Here is an 18584-nt window from a genome sequence, read left to right as displayed (position 1 = left end):
TTCATTAGGAGTTTGAAGAAATTTGTTATGTCACTAAAGACTAGCAAATTTCTACAGAAGTACCATGGAGATCATTTTGACTGTTTGTATCACCATCTGGTATGGAGGGGCCACTGTACAGGATCGGTAAAAAGCTGTATTCACCTCCCCAGCATCGAGGACATCTTCAAAAGGTGATACCTCAAAAAGGCGACATCTATCATTAAGGACCCCCATCATCCAGGACATGCCTTCTTCTCATTTCTATCATCAAGGCAAAGGTACAGGAGCCAGAAGAGAGACACTCAAAATTTAAGGATTAGGTTCTGCCCCACTGCCATCAGATTTCTGAATGGGCAATGAATCCATATACATAACCACTTTTTTTTGTTCTTGTTTTACACAAGTTAATTTAATTTATTTGTTCAGTGTGTATGTATGTATGTGTATATACAGGAAGTCCCCAGGCTATGAACGAGTTTGGTTCCTGAGTCAGTCTTTAAGTCGGATTTGTACGTAAGTTGGAACAAGTACATCCAGTATTATTTAGCATCAGTTAGTCAAATGTTTGTCTTAATATATAGTATATATTTTACCTTTCTATGCATATAAAACACTTAAGAAACGTATGTATTCCAATAATTAAACCACTGCGTTGCTTAGTAATAATTGTAGCTTTCATCGGGGCAGGGCCTTTCACATGCTCCATTATTCTCACTTTATCCTTTAAAATTGTTCTGATCATTGACCAACTGTAGCCTAACGCTTTTCTAATGACCAATGGCATTTCACCTCTTTCTGATTGCTTTATTATTTCCACTTTATTTTCAATCGCGATTGCTTCCCATCAATGGAACAGAAACACTGCGGGTGGCCGGTCCTGAGCTGCGCCGGCTCCCGAGGTCCGCTGGGTCTTAAGGACCACCACACTGAATTCCCCGGGTCCGAAAGTCCATTGCACTGAGACAGGTTAAATGGGACAAGTGGGTTTGGGTATTTGATCCTCCACAATATTCCGTGTGGGAATTTAAACTGGAGGTGGCAGTGTATTTTTTTACGAGGTCGAGTTGCGAGCTCGACATCAACCCGGCACAGATGGTACAGGAGTCACTGGATCGAAATCAACCCGGCACGGGAGCGGTCTGTCACTGGATCGAACTTGGGAACCTCCGTTCTCCAGCCTGGCGCTGATCTCACTGCGCCACTAGCCGGAACGGGTGGGGCGGGGTCAGGGTGAATCTTGCTAAGAAAAATTTAAGCCAAAATACAAAGTTACACAGTCAACACAGTGTCAACGGCAAGGACTTAAAATGGCGGTCGGCATTCTCCTTGCTTGGTTCGTTAAGTACGAGTAGTCCGTAAGTCGGACGCTCGTAACTCGGGGGGGGGGGGGGGGGGGAGAGAGAGAGAATGTAAAAAAAATCTGCAATTTATAGTTTTTTATTATGTATTGCTGCTGCACAACAACAAATTTCACGAAATATGCCAGTGATATTAAACCTGATTCTCACTTTTACCACCTTAACAGTTCTGAGTATTCTGTTCCTTCAGCACTGATCTCTCTTGCTGTGGCTATGTCCTTTTCTCCTTCAGCTATGGAGGTCATAAGTTATTCAGAGCAGGAAGGGCTAAGGCTTTTGAATTGGTGATCCGTGTTGGGGAGAAAGTTGAGCGGTTAGTTATTAAGGTAAACACCAATGACCAATTAATCTACTAACTGGTACATCTTTGGACTGTGGATGGAAACCAGAGCACCCAGAGAAAACCCACATGCATACGGGAAGAACAGATAAACTTTCTTACTGAAGATACCGGAATTGAACTTCAAACTCGAACACAGTGAGCTGTAATAGTGAGTGCTGCGCTAACTGCTATGCTACTGTGACACCCCACTATAAATTGTTATTCCATTAATACTCCAATGCGCTTTTAATTTTGTTCTTAAGCTACATAGTCTGATTTTCCAGTGAACCTATCAAGAAAGCACAGGAAACAAAGCTTTAAGTTTCAAGGAAGCATGAGAAATTGAAGATATGAGGCCAAGACCTGGAGCTTCCTTTAAGCTCATGTGGTTCCATTATCACCTGATGAGCTAAACTGTTGGTATTTCTGAATAGTATAAAAGTTAATCAAATGTAATACTTTAAGTAGATACCTACTAACTTTCTTTCAAGTTCTCAACCACTTCCTACTTAGCTGTGATTCAGGTATAATGTCTGAAGTACTTAAAAAAACATTTTAACTGAGAATCTGAAAGTAGTAATTAGTTTTCTCCAGCCTTAAACCTCAGATGTTGGGACTTTTTTCTGACCTCTTAATTAACCCCACATTTAGTTGATACACCCTTGTGGTTGACGCTGCTACTGTATGGACTCTTGAATTGGAATTTTTCCCCTCATTATGAAATCTTTCCTATTCTGAAGATGCTCTCCAGGTTTTTTGCTCTAAAGCTCCAACACCAACATTTTTAACTAAACTTAGCCATTTGTCCAAATTTCACTTTGTGGCTGGGCACAGAAGTTTAGCAACTTGTCCCTTGAAGTATTCTGGTATATCTAGATGTGTTAAAGGTGTTAGGTAAATGCAATACAAAAGATTTCAAATACGTTTATGTGCAGGGAAAGTGTCAAATAATGATCAAACTATCAGCTCTGATATTCCATTATCAGATATTTCTTGAGTGAGCAGGTTGATTTATTATTGAATAAATGTCCTTGATTGTTGTTTCACTATTTTGAAACCTGGAGGAAATGCTTAGACCATAAGATATAGGAGCAGAATTAAGCCACTCAGCTCATTGAATCTACTCTGCAACAACAGCTATTGATTTGTGTGCTACTACCATTTGCAGAACCAGAACCAGTGAAACAAACTGTTTTGTGTCTTCTTGGGTAGTGCATTGTGATTAATGAGTTCTTTGCTTGGTGATTAGGTTAATGTTGGGTCTGGATTTTACCTCTTTTAGAGCAGGAGATGTCTGATGGGGTAGTCAAGTGATTAGTTTGTGAGGTGATAATGCTTTTTCCACCATTTACTCTGGGTTCTGATTTATGAACTTGCAGCTCTCAGTGCCACCCTGAATTCTTCCCTTCTACTTTTTATGTTCTTGTGGACCAGGGCATTGCCTTTTCTCAAGACTTGGAGCACATCCTTTAATCTTGCATTTATAAGGCATTAGGCAAACTCTGCAAGAGGTGGCTCACAAAAGTCTTCTGAAAATGAATGGAGAAAGGGTTCAGCCAATAAATTATGCCTGTCATTTCACTGCAAAATTTAGATCAAATGCTTTAAAGGATTTTGGAAATGGCTCAGCATTATTTCATGTTTGTCATGAAATGCTCTACATGATTCAGATATACAGTGTCTGAAGTACTTTTCAGCTGAGAATCTGAAAGTAGTAACTGGTTTTATTTTCAAGTATTAAACATACAGTATGTACACATCTGCCTATTTCTTTGTTCTATGTTTTGTATGATTCTTCTATATAACTAGCGAATCAGCATTGCAAAGTAATTAAGACAGCACCAGAACAATATAATAACAATATAATATATATATATAACAATATAATAATAGAGACAGAAGCACTGCCTCTATAATAATAAAGGGGAGGCTAGTCTTGCTCAAGCACATTGAGCTCAAATTTATTGCCTCAACTGTCAAGTTATCTCACCAATAATTGAAACTTTTTTTGTATGGTTTAACACACTGATGATGGAATTTGATCAGTAATGTGAGTAAACAAAGATAACAGTGCCTGTCTTTATTTTCTAGTTGTTCTGGGTTCACTGCTCAAAATCGGAACCCATGAGATCCCTTAACCATAGAATAAAAAATATGGATTGCCACTTGTCCTTGTGTGATGATTCTATAGCCTAGGGAATCCATTACAGTAACCACTAGAACCTGTTTTGCAAACTATTAATGGTGAGAGTTACAATATTTGCAATGGCCAGTCCACCTGCATGCATGTGAAATTGCTGGTTTATTTGTTTTTATTTCCATCCAACTCTGTTTCATTTTCTGTCTCTTTCCACAGGATATTCTCCTTTCTAGATGTAGTCACCTTGTGTCGCTCTGCTCAAGTCTCCAGGGTAAGGTTTAAGTATCCTTCTGTTTTTTTTGAAACTCTGATCCAGTCTGTTCCCAATGGTTAAGCTAATTGAAGAAGTATATAATGTAGACTGATAAAGATCTAGTTTTTGCCCCTGGTGAAATCAACTGATTCACTACCAAGAATTGGCAAGAATTACAGTAACTTACCATTTGTTTTGGAAATGCATGTATTGTTGAGGTACAAGGGAGGCGAACATTAACAAAGGGTGGAGAGGCAATTAGAACATCAATATGAAAGCAATAGAGGAAATATACAAAGATTCATTCATTATAACATAATGCCAACTATGCTGTTGATGACCTAATGTTACTTGGGCAACCTAGTTGGTATGATACTTTACAATGAACTATCTGTACAACACACACAAAATGCTGGTGGAACACAGCAGGCCAGGCAGCATCTATAAGGAGAAGCACTGTCGACGTTTTGGGCCAAGACCCTTCGTCAGGACTTCTCCTTATAGATGCTGCCTGGCCTGCTGTGTTCCACCAGCATTTTGTGTGTGCTGTTTGAATTTCCAGCATCCTCAGATTTCCTCGTGAATGAACTATCTGTTTTTGGTTTGTGCTTTACTTTTCCAAATTGAAATTAATTGTATGTTGCTGGGTTTAGCTCTGTGGGGTTTGTGTGGCCACTGGAATGTGTGAGCTGAATATTATGCACAACTAACTTGAATGTAGGCTCCAGCAAAAACTGCTGGTTAGCATTCATATTGATGGATGGTAACCCAGCTTGTGTTCCTGTTCAAGAACATCAGCCCAACTGTCAAAACCCATTACAGACTCCACTGATCAGTAGATTAACACAGTTTAGAGACTACACCTTGTATTGGTTGATTCTAATCCCAAACAAGAGAAAATCTGCAGATGCTGGAAATCCAAGCACCATACAAAATGCTGGAGGAACTCAGCAGGCCAGGCAGCATCTATGGAAAAGAGTACAGTTGGCGTTTTGGGCAGAGACCCTTCATCAGGACTGGGTGAAGGGTCTCGGCCCGAAAGCTTGACTGTACTCTTTTCCATAGATGCTGCTTGGCTTGCTGAGTTCCTCCAGCATTTTGTGTGTGTTTGTTTGATTCCAAACAGTTTAGTTGCACACTGAGAGTGGGCCTGTGTAGAACCTTACAATGTATTCTAATACTACTTAATAGAGCTATATAAGCTATACTCCTATAGGAGGCTAGTTTCTATATTGGCAAAATAGTAGTGATCTTGCTAGTTGTGGAAAATTAACTCCTTTAGCCAACTAAAAATGTTTTAACTTATAAATTTTGTTTTGTTAACCATCGTGCAGTGCGAGATCTTCAGAATATCTAAACCTTTTACTTTTAAATTATGTGCACATCATTGAGAAGGCCAGAATTGTGGATAATTTAAATTTAATAGGGTACTTAATGCTATGATGAAGATTCAGTGAAAAATTCCTTTTTGGGCACCAGACTGTGATAGCTAATCTTCTTTCTGAGAAAAAGATTGAAAGAAGTTCTGATCCAAATCTCCAAGATAACCTGAAGTAATATTTTGAAGATTTTCCATCAACTTTAAGCTGTGATCCAAGTTTAAAAATCATGAATAATGGCGCAAATTCCATTCCCATTGCCCTGAAAACTATGTATTCCCCATGTTTGTTTGATTCTTGTCAAATGACTAATGCTGAGAGGGGAATCTATTATGTGTGTGATTAGACATTACCTGACTTCTGGCCCTGTAAGATTATAGTAAGCAGCTGGTCAGAGTAAAAATAGTTTGAATCTCCAGTTGATTTTGTGAAAGTTGTGGTCGCATTTTATCCTTGAATAACTTGAGACATTTGACTTTGAAGATCAGCCAGTTATGGGTTGCATGCGTGCGTGCATGAAGAATCTGATTAAATTGTGAGAAATCTGCTAAACATTTACAGGTTTTTGCATTTGACCCAGTTTATTGGATGGGGCCTTAATGAAAAAGCTGGTCTTTCCTTGCAACTTTTTTTATGCCGTTGAATTTGTGTTGTTCTTTTGTCATGGATGTAAAAGAAGAAAGCAAGATAAAAATAAAGTTGCATGTTATAAGTGCTGGAAGGAAAGGTAAGATCATTTTGCCCACCTCTCATGACCTGGATGTTCCAAATCAGTATCTGGTAGTATTTTGATCAATCTTCACATTCCTTTTTCGCCCTGTTGCAAATTAATTTCAAGCATTTGGTACTACTGAATAAACCCATTCAGCATTGCCAATCTACAATTTGTTTATGCTATAGTGTTGCATTTCTGGTTTAATAATGAAGTTTCCATGATTAAATGGGACACTGGCAGTATAAATGTGCAATTAGATAATGGATAAAATGCAGAGAGTATTGGTGAATATAAATATTCATGTTTGGGTAGCTACCATGGAGAGAAAACTGAAAAAACAACACCAATTCCTAACTTCATGAACATTTAGAACGTTTTTTTTGTTTTTTTTTTCAGGACCTTCAGTATTTTGCTGATTAGTGCTGGAGGGTAGTATGCACAGTGTCCCCTCAGAATTAGTTTTTGGACTGCTTTTTAATCTTTTTCCATAACAGATGAAAATTTCAGCTGATGGAATAAGAAATTGGTCAAACAATAATGTGTACAGATTTCAGGAGGACTTTGAGGTGCATAAGTACAGTGCAGATGAAATACAGTGCAGAAAAGTGTGCATATAAGCATGAGTTGATCAGTTTTCTGCATTATTTCATTCTATTATTCTAGACCTAACCATGTCTTATAACCATTTAAATACTTTGTGTAATATGGTTTTCCCACTTCTTCCTTCCTTCTTTTCCCCCATCAGTTTACTTTTAAATGTTATGTTCATTTTTTATTTGTTCTTAGCTGATCATTTTATACTTGATGAGGTTTTGTTACTGCATACCTTCTCTGGTGTATTCAGGTACTGTTTGTTTCAGATTTGTGAACAGATCTAACTGCAAAACTTTGTAGTCTTGCTTTCGCTCATGTAACTTCAGCACTTTACTATTCCAGTTTGCACAGGATCATGTTAGTTTAAATAACTATTACTAATGCAGAAATTGCGATATTTACATTCTCAAGGAAAGGAAGCCGAAGGGTACGAATTATCACATGCTTGTTATGCAAGTTATTTTGAAGTGCTGAGTGAGCTGCCAAAAATTTGGGTTTGGGCCCATTCTGTTACATTTCATGATTCAACATCTTTACAAAGTGATTAAATTCATAAGTGAGTTCAACCCAGAATAATCTGGATCTAATCTACAGGAAGCAACTCAAACTTCAAATGAATTGGATGGAATAGTTGTAAATCCAAATGATATTTAATGAAGTCAAATTTGGGAGTGCCACATAAAGATAATAGTGGCTTATTTTAGAGTAACACACATTAAATGCTAGACAAACTCTATGGAGAGAAATAGACAGTTGACGTTTTGGACCAAGACCCTTCATTAGTCCTAAAGAAAAGCCTTAACCTGAAATGTCAAATGTTTATTCCTCTCTATGGATGCTGCCTGACCTGCTGAGTTCATCCAGCATTTTGTGTGTTACCCTATATTTACAGCATTTGCAGAATCTACTGTGTTTGAATAGCTTATTTAGTTCCATTAAGGGTTTTGAAAGGTATTGAGGATAAAATTGAAAAGAGGAGTTTTGAACTATGAGTCTCCTAAATATGTCTAATCACTGCTGAACAGCAATCAATAAAACATATTGTAGCTTTACTTTGGGGGGAGGAGGTGTGGTGGGAGGAAACACCATTCAGATTGAGTAATGCTGTGGTCAGATTCCCAAAGCACCTTGAATGATAATTGTAATAACACAAAATATATTTTAGTATATCTGTCAGCTGCCCGAGCTACAAAGCAAGAGTGAAGACCAAACTTTTCTGCTCCAAGATGATTAAGTAGTACATTATGAAGTCTTCTGGATATTATTTTCCTCTGCAATTGTCACACTTAATAACAGTCAAACAAGATTGATATAACTGGTTAAAGATAAAATCTAAGATCAATGTTAGGAAATTATTTCTGAAACCATTTAAGTTTTTGATTGAGGAGTTGAAACTGTAGAACCTTCCTTGGCCATTAAAATGGGTGAGCTGCGACCATTGTCACTTGCAGTTTGGCAAAACTTATTGTAAGTTCCTTGAAAGACTGCACACAATTTGACTTAAAATCTAGAAATCTAATCTAGTAATATTTGAGGATTAGTCAATTAGTATTGAAATATTTATAAATGGTAGTGAAGATTTATGTAAAAGTATGAAATACTTGTTCTACAAGTCGATAAAACAGTCCATAATTTCATTAGAAATAGCTGATAGGAAGAAATGTTTTTGCAAAATGTTATTCAAAACTCTTTTGTGCTCAGTTAAGATTGAATAATCTTTGATTTAAGTTGAAGAAAATGTAACATTGATCTTACTTAAACCATTGGTTAGTGAACAACGTACTCATTTTTAAAAAAATCTCCCAAGTTATATTAGAGATAAATCTTATTATTACATTAGACTGATAAAATACTAGAGTGGCTTTTAATGTTCTATAATTTGAAAAAGTATTGATACCTAACGATTTTATTGGACTTCCACCGACAATCTGCAATTTAAAAAAATGCTACTTGGGTACAAGATCTTGAGAAACTATTTGCATGATTGGTTTACCCACACTCAATCATTTAGTGTGTCTCATGGTAGAAGAGTTTTGCAGTGAATTCTGAGTTTCAGATTTTTATTATCTTTCAAATTTACTATTCAAAATGGTTAAGTATAGCTCAAAAGTTTTCCCCCCAGATTTGGATGTAAAAAAAGTGAAACATTTTTCATAATGGAAACTTTTTTTAAGACTTGGTGTTTACACATTCTGTTGTGTTACTCAGCCCATGTAATTACATTTATAATTTTTCTTTTAACCTCCCTCCACCCTGTTCTGACCATTGCTTCTGATTCTTGTCCAGTCTAGCTTTTTGTTTGATTTTCCCCTTCTGCCACTTCCTATGTTCTGTTGAATCACATATATTTTTGCTTTTGCAATTTGTATTTTTTTGCCCCTGATGAATGGATGCACGGTGTAATGAATTGACAGCTAATAGATGAAAGGTAGGCACTGGGTACTAAGAATAGATGGCAAAATGCAGAACACTCCGGTGTAAGGGCATTGAGTTTGAGCCTAGGAAAGAGTTGGGTAATTGGATTCCAAGATTGGTATGTGAGGGATGTGTTTGGGCTAGGCTGGCACAAATGACATAGCACACCACACTAGTATTTTAATGCTAAGTCCATCAGTGGAGAGAGTGGCTAGACTCCATGGGATTGGGAGTCTTATATGATGTTAACATTACAATTTTAGTCGTTGTAAAGAGGTGGTCATTTGGGGGTTTTCAATGGACCCAGCAAAAAAAACAACAGCCTTTGTGACATGCTTACTTTGTTGTGTTTGCCTTGTTTCACATTTTAAATTAAAATGTAGAAAAGCTACCAGAATTGGCCCTTAAGGGACTGTTAAATGTTATCCAAGGGAGAACTCATCAGCTGTGTTTTAAGGTAGCACTTGGTCTTAGAACACAGAACAGTACAGACCTTCAGGCCACAATGATGTACTGCCTTTTTAACTTAAAGATCAATCTAATGCATCCCCCATACACTCTCCTTCAATCACTTTAAAATTACACTTCCTCATATTAGCCATTTCTACCCTGGGAGAAAGGCACTGTCTGTCCACTCTATCAATATCTCTTATCATCTTGCACACTTCTGTCAAGTCAGCTCTCATCCTCCTTCACTCTAAGTGCTCTAAAGAGAAAGCCCTAGCTCACTCAGCCCTACCAGGACCATTTGGCCAAAGTGTGGAAAGATGAGCAGATTTCTAGTTGAGAGGTGGCTCTGAGAGTTCTTGATATTGAGCAGCATTCAACTTAAGGGCACTAAATTAGGGAAGCAGAAAAACAGCTAGTAGAGGTACTCCCTCACATCTAGTGACTCTGGTGCTGTCAGTGGACTTTGCACATTCACACTGTGACTATGTGGGTATTCTTCTAGATCAGGGGTAGGCAATCTTAAACACAAATGATTTTCTAGCATGCGTTATTCATTAATTTGAGGCAATACATAACTAGATGTATTTAAATGGATAATTCCCATATTTCAAGTTTTTTATGGCATTTATCTGACCCACCGTCCACTCATTAATATGCAATCTGACCCACAGAGGCAAAAAGGTTGCCGACTCCTGTTCTAGATTCTCTGACTCCCTTCGGATCTCAAAGACAAGTTGTTGACCATTGCAAAATTGCCCCGTGTATCTGAGTACTAGAATCTTGGGGAGGTTGTTAGGAAGGTGGGGAGAATAAATAGGATTGGTGTAAATGGTGAATACAGACTTGGTGGGCCAAGGACTTCTGTATATGTTAGGCACAGGTGAGATATTGGAAAACAGAATGATAGCTAATGATTTTGTTTATTGAAGAAGATAGCAGAAATTAGCCAGATAACTACAGAAACTGCGTCATGTGTCAGTGGTCAGAAATACTGGAGAAATCCTAAGGTATAGGAGAAAGTACATTTCAAAAGATAGAGCTGATCAGGGATAGCATGACTTTGTGCAGGGGAATCCCATCTCTGATTTGAGTTTTTTTTGAGGTGGGTAACTGAGAAGATTGATGAAGGCAGGGGTGGCTTTTGCATGTATGGACTTGTTTTATTAACACATTTGATGGGTTTCTGCATAGCAGGTTGGTTCAGAATATTAAGACACATGGGATCCAAGGCAAGCTGACTAATTGGATCCAAAATTGGTTTGATGATGGGCGGAGGACAGTGCTTGGACCCTTTTTCTAATGTATATGATAAACTTGGATGTGAATATAGGAGGTATTAGGAAATTTGTGAATGACATAATAGTTGGTATTATGGATAGCAAGAAAAGTTGTCTAAGGCCACAATATGTTGTAGATCACATGGAAAGTTGGGGTGGATGTTAGCAGTTGGAATTTAATCCTGACAAGTGCAAGGTGATGTATTGTGGGAAGTGAAATGGAGATAAGATATATATGGTGCTGATGAGCAGAAGAACCTTGGCATTCAAGTCCTTAGTTTCCCAGAAGTGGCAACACAGGTAGATAGGGTTTTGAAGAAGCCGTATTGGCATGGTTGCCTCATGTTTGTCTGGACGTAAAATATAAAAGTTTGGAGGCTGTGTTTTAACTTCACAAAACACTACTTGGACTGCACTTGGAATATGTGTGCTGTTGTGGTTGCCACATTATTGGAAGGGTGTAGTTGTGCCAGGGAGAATGCAGATGAAATTTATCAAGGTGTTATTTGGATTCTAGGAATTCAGTTATGGCGATTGGATAGGCATGGTTTGCTTACAATGTAGTGAAGAAGTCTGAAGGGGTGACATGATGGAGGTATGTAATTATAAGAGGCATAGAAGGGTAGACAGATTTTTTTTTCCTACATGAGGGGCATCAAAAACAAGTGGGCATAAATTTAAAGTGAGAGGATTAAGTTTTGAGAGGAAGTACTATACAGAAATAGTTGATATCGGGAACCCACTGCCAGAAGAGGTGGTGAAGTTTGATACAATTGCAGTGTTTTCAGTGAGATTTACACAGGCACTTAAATAGGCAAGGCGTAGAAAGATATGGGCCTAATGTGAGCAAATATTGTAGATGATAAAAAAGTTGGCATGGACATGGTGGACCAAAGGGCTCCTTTCTGTGCTGTACAGTTTTCTTTGGGTATGACTTTATATGACCTTATAAAGCTGAGGTCAGTGAAAAACAGGAGGAAAACTGCACTATGCTGGAGTCATACTTCACACTGAAGATAAACAAGGTTATTGGAAGCCACATATCTCAGCCCCAGGACCTTGCATCAGGAGTTCTTCTGATGTGTATTTTGAAACCAAAGGTTGCTTGTTGAAGCACATGTACCCCAGGTTATAAAAGCAGTGCCTTTGGCTTGAGAAGTGATATCAAGCCTTATGAGGTTAGTGCTATTGCCTTTCTCATTTGAGAAGAGGGACAGATGCAGCATTAATGGTTGTTTCAGATTTAAGTGTAGTCCACTATGGAAGCATGCACAACATTTTAATTATAGCAGGCCATTTTGCCCTTTCAAATAAATATGAAAGAAGTTCATTTCTCCACCTATGTGTAATTTTAGCTGTTACTAACTGTCACGTTGCTATTATGCTTCCTGCAATTGTGTTCCCACTGGGCGTATTCACAATGTCTTGAACTTCCTTACAGACCAAGTTGGTGAACTTCCTTACAGACCAAGTTGGAAAGCTGGTTGTTCTTTTACAAGTTGATTGTAACACTTTTATAACAAAACAGATAAAATCTGGTTGTTAAGCATAAGACTCCCAAGCTCACAAAGAATAAATTAAATAACATTAAAAACTTGGCCCCTTAGGAATATTTTGCTGTAAATGAAATGTGAGTTGATGTATTTATTATGGCATCCTCATTAACTCCCTAGCTCTACAGAGCTACCAGATGGTAGAAAATCGGAACTGAATTGACACTGACTATAGTAAAATTCTATGTAGCAAATTATCTAATACAGGCTGAAATGTTGATGCATTTCTTCAGTTGATAATATAATTCCTAATCAATAAGATTGTAGGTCTGCTCAAAAATGGATGAGTATCTATAGCAGAATTTTATTGTCCATCAATGCTTTGTGTGAGGGTAGGGAAATCATATTAAAGCAGCTGATGGACTGAAAATAAAATAGTGAAAAATGCTGCTGGTGTTCCAATATCCCATTCCAACATTGTTGTAAACTCATCCTGTACCTTAGTTTGCGCAATTCATTATGCTGTAGAGAAAGTAAGAATCAGGATTGGTTGCTTATATGTTTGCATTTTGGACTTTTGAGATGTTAGTCTATGCGCTAATATTGTCATTGCACAATAACATCTGAAGGTAGAAGGCAAAATAGAAATTCAGACAAACACTTCAAACCGATCTCCATGTACTAATGATTGTAATTACTGACCTGTATTCTGATTGAATGAACAGAAGAACTCCCAAGTTTTTCGAAAAGGGTTTGAAGTCTCTAACTACCTAGTTGATTCAAATTCATGGCCATGATCTTATGGGATGATGCAACTCTCAGGCCATTGATCATGGTAGAAACCTAGGTTAGAACTGGGACAAAATTTATTCTATTTACTTAGGAAATTGTTTTATTAGACACAATCTCAAAAGGGAAATGTTATTCAACTTTTGTTAGTAGCATCCTTCTTTATAAATCCATTTCTTCACCTCAGTCTGTTTATTCAAATTTTCTCAGATTAACTGAATTATTTTGTGTTTTCAGTATTGGAATGTCCTGGCACTGGATGGTAGTAACTGGCAACGGATCGACCTGTTTGACTTCCAAAGAGATATAGAGGTACAATGTAAAAGACCTCCTGAACAATTACAATGGAAAAATTGAATATTGCTACAAAAATTGAAATTATCTTCTATTAGGTTGACCGCAATCTCCTAGAAAAGTATAATTGTACTGTACTTAGATCATCATGAAGGTTCTGGGTGAACAACCAGCAAAGGTTGAACCATGGAACAAAATAGTGAAACATTTGATTAATTACAAATGCATTACACTTGATTAGTAATGAAAAGCAATTTCCTTCTTGACTACTTCAGTCTGATGTGGTTGATAGTGGTCCTTTTATAATCATGAGTTTGTGAATTCAAGGACTGTTCCTAGTCTTGAAGCATACTTTTTATATGTTGGAGCAGTTCTTGTTGAAATGAGACAGTGTTCAAAGGCTCAGATGACCCTTTCCAGTGGCTTATCTCATTATGTATGGTTCAAAAAAGGAGAAGCAGTTCCTGCTCTTTTTCCACCCAGTTCTATCAATCAACCCCCATTACTTGAGCCTACATTTTGTTTTGGAATAAAACAGTGAATTTTGTATATCTATGTCACATTCCCAATAGTTACTTTACTACAAATGAATTCAATAGTTGTGAAAAACTTTGGGACTTCAGATGCACAAAAGCACTGAACTCAAATTTGTTGCTTAGATCAAAAATTGATGAATTGTTGGTGATAAATATGAGCTTACGCTGCGGTTGATTAATTGATGTCTTTGTGTTGATTATAACATTTTTCAAATTCTATTCCTTTGAGCTAATTTTCAACCATGGAATTGTAGATGTTTGTGATTGAATCTTAGCTGGGTACCACAATAACTGTTAATAATGCTAGCTCTCTTTTTGTTTGCATTAATTAGTATATTGTTTAGAACAGAAGTTCTAACTGACATCTTCAACATCTCTCTGGAACAGTCCATTGTCCCCGCAGACTTCAAGATGGCCACCATCATCCTGGTCACCCAATAGGGTGACCACTAACCTGCCTCAACAACTACTGTCCAGTTGCACTGACCTCAACAATAATAAAGTGCTTTGAACAGTTGGCTATGGATCACATCAAGTATTATCTTCCTGCCACATTGGACCCTTTCCTGTTCACTTATCGCTCAAATTGGTGCACAGATGATGCCATAGCCTCTGTCCTCCACTCTATCATGTCCCACCTGGAATGTGATGCCTCAACTGTCAGGATGCTGTTTGTTGACTTCAGCTCAGTGTTTAATACGATTGTCCCTCAGAAGCTGGAGGGTAAACTGTCCTTGGTGGGTCTTAATACCTCTTGCTATAACTGGATCTTGGACTACTTGACAGAAAGGCTACAGTCAGTCTGTGTTGGCAGAAGCATCTCTAGCTCCATCATGCTGAGCAGTGACAGCCCCCAGCATTGCATGCTCAGCCCACTGCTGATCATTCTGCTGATGCATGACTGCACTGCTAGATCCAGTTCAAACCAAATCATCAGCAAACTTGATTATACAACAGTTATTAGCCTCATCAACAATGACAACGAGATGGCATACAGAAAGGAGGTAGAGAGGCTGGTAGAATGGTACAAGCGCAGCAACTTGAGTTTCAGTGTAAACAAGACCAAAGAGATGATTATGGACTTTAGGAAGATGCAAGCTGACCACTCCTCACTGAACATAAATGTCTCCTCTGTGGTGAGAATTAGGAGCACCAAGTGTTGGGAGTACATAATGGATGATCTCACCAGGTCCCCCAACACCACTTCTTTGGACAAGAAAGCACAACTGCATCTCCACCTCCTGAGGAGATTGAGGCGAGCAAGGCTTCCCTCTCATTCTAACTAATCATTACAGAAGCACCATCAAGGGTGTCCTGACCAACTGCATCACTGTCTGGTATGGCTAGATCCTACAAATGATTGCAAGGACTGCTGAGAGGATCATCAGGATCTCCCTTCCACCCATCAGAGATAATTGTCTGGAGTGCTGTGTTTGCAGGGCCCTTAGAATTAATGATTCCTCCCGTCCATCCAACAATCTCTTTGACCCTCTACCATCAGCCAGGAGGTGTCTTAGCATTAGGACAAGAACAGTTCGGAAGGGAAACAACTTCTTCCCTCAGGTGGTAAGACTACCGAACTCCCTGCCATCACCCAGGCTGTATCTCTTATGAAGTAGCAGTAGCGTTATACTGTTTACTTTTTAGCTTGTGTCGTAAATGCACCTTATTATTTGTTAATTTATTTGTGGTAATAACACAACTTTTATGTGTTGTGTGTATGAGTTATATTTACTGTGTTTTGCACCTTGGTCCAGAGGAAGGTTGTTTCATTTGGTGGTATATGTGTGTATAGTTGAAAACAGTCAACTGAACTTGAACTTGAGCTAAGGAATTTGCTTATAACAGTTTCATTCTGATCTGATAGAAAAACTAACAATAGGAAGCAAACAGTTCATTGAAAAAAAACTTTGCACTTCTAAGAGGAGTATTATTTCAAATTAATGCTTATTTACCAAAATTTTCTCTCCAACCCCACCCTATTAATATATTTGTCAAATCAAATAAGCCAAGAAATAAATAATGAACGTGTCATGTATTCTCTGTTGAGTTGGGGATGTTGGAATTTTCTCCCATGATGTATCCGGGGATAACGGAAGAACTGTCTTTCAGTAAAGAACACTGTGTTCAGCTGTATTCTAACGTTAGTGTAAACTAAGCAAGTTTAGCTTTCATTGAAAGGTCATTGTGGCATTTTACAACTGGGAGGTGTATTGCTGTGTCAGCTTACTAAAATTGTCTTTCACATCATCTATTAGAGTGCAGGAATAGAAAAAGAGAAAATACAAGCTGCATTGGAGATTAAAATAGAAGCGTTATATCATCACAACAGGCCTGAACTCTTGGTTAGTCAGTGTGGGAAAATTTGAATGAACTTGAGGACCAATGACCAAAGTATTTGGTGGGGTGTGTAGGCGTACATTTTACCCTTATTGAGGTACTTGGCAAAGGTTTCCTGTTTACTTAAATAAATTTTTTTAACAGTTTGAGTTCTTTTTCATAGGGATAAAGCAACCGGAAAAAAATGCTTGTAGAAAGTTAATTCTACTTAATTCATCTGGAGTGTCGTAGGTTTTATGTTGTAGATATCTTAATGCAAAAGTGAAATCTATGATTGTAGTCTGTCCATCTTCCTTTCTTGTGTTGTTGAGGGCTTCAAGCATACACATGCATAGATTGTTGTTGCTGCTTGTGTTCTGCTGGGGGGCATGCTATATTGGCACCAGAATGCGCTGAAACTTGTGGGCTGCCTCTAGCACATCCTTGGATGTGTTGTTTGTTAATGCAAATGGCACATTTCATTGTATGTTTTGATGTACAGTACTGTGCAAAAGTATTAGACATGTATCTATCTATCTTGGGTACCATAGATTTTAAATATAAATATATATATATATATATATATATATATATATATATATATATATATATATATATATCTATCTCTATAGGGTACCTAAGACTTCTGCAGCGTGTTTGTAAACATGGAGCAGAGAGTGAATTAGTAAATCTGGTGGGAGCAAAGCATGTTGGGAATGGCAAGGGTGGAGCACCATGTGAGGGGAGTGAGACAGGCGGCAGAGGACTGCTAGGGGCGGGGGGTGGGGAGAGGAGGTGGCTGCGGGTGCAGACACACTCTGACCTGAGATGCCAGGCTTGGTCATTTGATTCCAAACAATTAGTTTATTGATCATTACAGAATGTGTCTCTGGTGCTTCCCTCTCTTTTTCCCTTTTCCCATCTATGATTCCCCTCTCCCTGCCCTCTTCCTATGCTCAGTCCACAATAATGTCCTGTATCAGAATCAGGTTTATCATTACTCATGTATGTCATGAAATTTGTTTTGTTTTGTGGCAGCAGTACGGTGCAATACATTAATGTCTTAGGCTCCCCAGCTATATATATGTGCCTAAGACTTTGTCACAGTACTGCACATATGACAAATAAATCTGAATCTAGAGTCATCTTGCTTAAAAAAATGTTGCATGTAGTGGTCCATGCATTACACAGCACCCAATTCTAATTTTGTCCTATCAGTAAGCTTGCTGCGGTTGAGACTGGCTGCAAGTTAATTCCCTTGATTTGTCATTATAGCAACTGCTTTTTTATTGTTTTGCTGTTGTTCTGTGAGAAAAATTTGATAAATTAATTTCTGATAAATTAACCTGCATGGCCTCTGGGCAGTTGTTTGATCAGAAATGTCAAGCAGGTGTTCTCTCCTAAATTTCTTCCCTACACCAGTCAAATCCACACGTGGTTCCAAAAGATCCTTGATCTTAGATAATGCCAGTCAGGAATTACCTTCTAGATATGGGAGTTAGACCACATTGTCCACATTTTGCCTCACTAGAAACAACTTGACCAATGCTCTGAAGCATCCCTAGATATTAGGTTGCTGGAGTGTTAATGTATGGAACAAGAGGATCAATGCATTTTCATCATAATGCAGTGTGATTTTAGATGATAATGAGTGGGAAAGGACAAAGGAGTAGACACAGTGCCTGTAAATTGCACAGAGTACAAAAACAGAAGAAAATAGAAGCATAAGTTGGCCATCAGACTCATGAAAACTGACTTTTTTTAATAATGTAATCATGGTTGATCTACACTGGCCTCCCCCTCCTCTTCAGCACTGTTGGTGCATAGTTGTCTATACCTCTGTCTCTCCACCTGGTCACAATTGGATGGTTCAGCTCACTCCTGGATCAACATCCTCTTCAAACCAGAGCCCATCACGGGCAGATCCCCCAATGTTACGCTGGTGTTCTTCTCTGACTGCTGCCTTCTCGAGTCTCCTGTTACCAACGGGAGGACCAGGAAACAGGCAGGGGGACGTGGAAGCTGAACATTAAGCTGCTGACTCCAGAGAACATTAAGGAACTAGAGAGGGAATATGCAGGTTGGAGAACCTTGAAATCAATTTTTGATTCCCCTGTTCACTGGTGGGAAGCGACTAAGGAGAACATTAAGAGGTTCTTCATCTGCAGAGGAGTTCAGAAGGCAAGGCAGAGTCAGAGGGAACTGTATAAACTCCATACAGCGTTGCAGCAACTTCGCGTTCTGCAGTCGAAGGAGGTGAATGTGAGG

General features: G+C 38.4%; 1 protein-coding gene across 4 annotated transcripts in view; it reads left to right on the top strand.

Moving 5' to 3' along the window:
* Nucleotides 1-18584, top strand: part of LOC140741313 (F-box/LRR-repeat protein 20) — a 166171-nt gene that overhangs the window by 86943 nt on the left and 60644 nt on the right. For 3 of the 4 annotated variants that reach the window (XM_073071389.1, XM_073071390.1, XM_073071388.1), the window contains exons 3-4: nucleotides 4019-4073; nucleotides 13405-13479. In XM_073071389.1, the coding sequence (XP_072927490.1) occupies nucleotides 4019-4073; nucleotides 13405-13479 (130 nt within the window). The remainder of the gene's footprint in view (nucleotides 1-4018; nucleotides 4074-13404; nucleotides 13480-18584) is intronic. The other variant, XM_073071391.1, reaches the window with a different exon arrangement.

Source organism: Hemitrygon akajei, chromosome 18 (assembly GCF_048418815.1).
Source record: "Hemitrygon akajei chromosome 18, sHemAka1.3, whole genome shotgun sequence".
Taxonomy (NCBI): domain Eukaryota; kingdom Metazoa; phylum Chordata; class Chondrichthyes; order Myliobatiformes; family Dasyatidae; genus Hemitrygon; species Hemitrygon akajei.
This window is presented reverse-complemented; position numbering and strand designations above follow the sequence as displayed.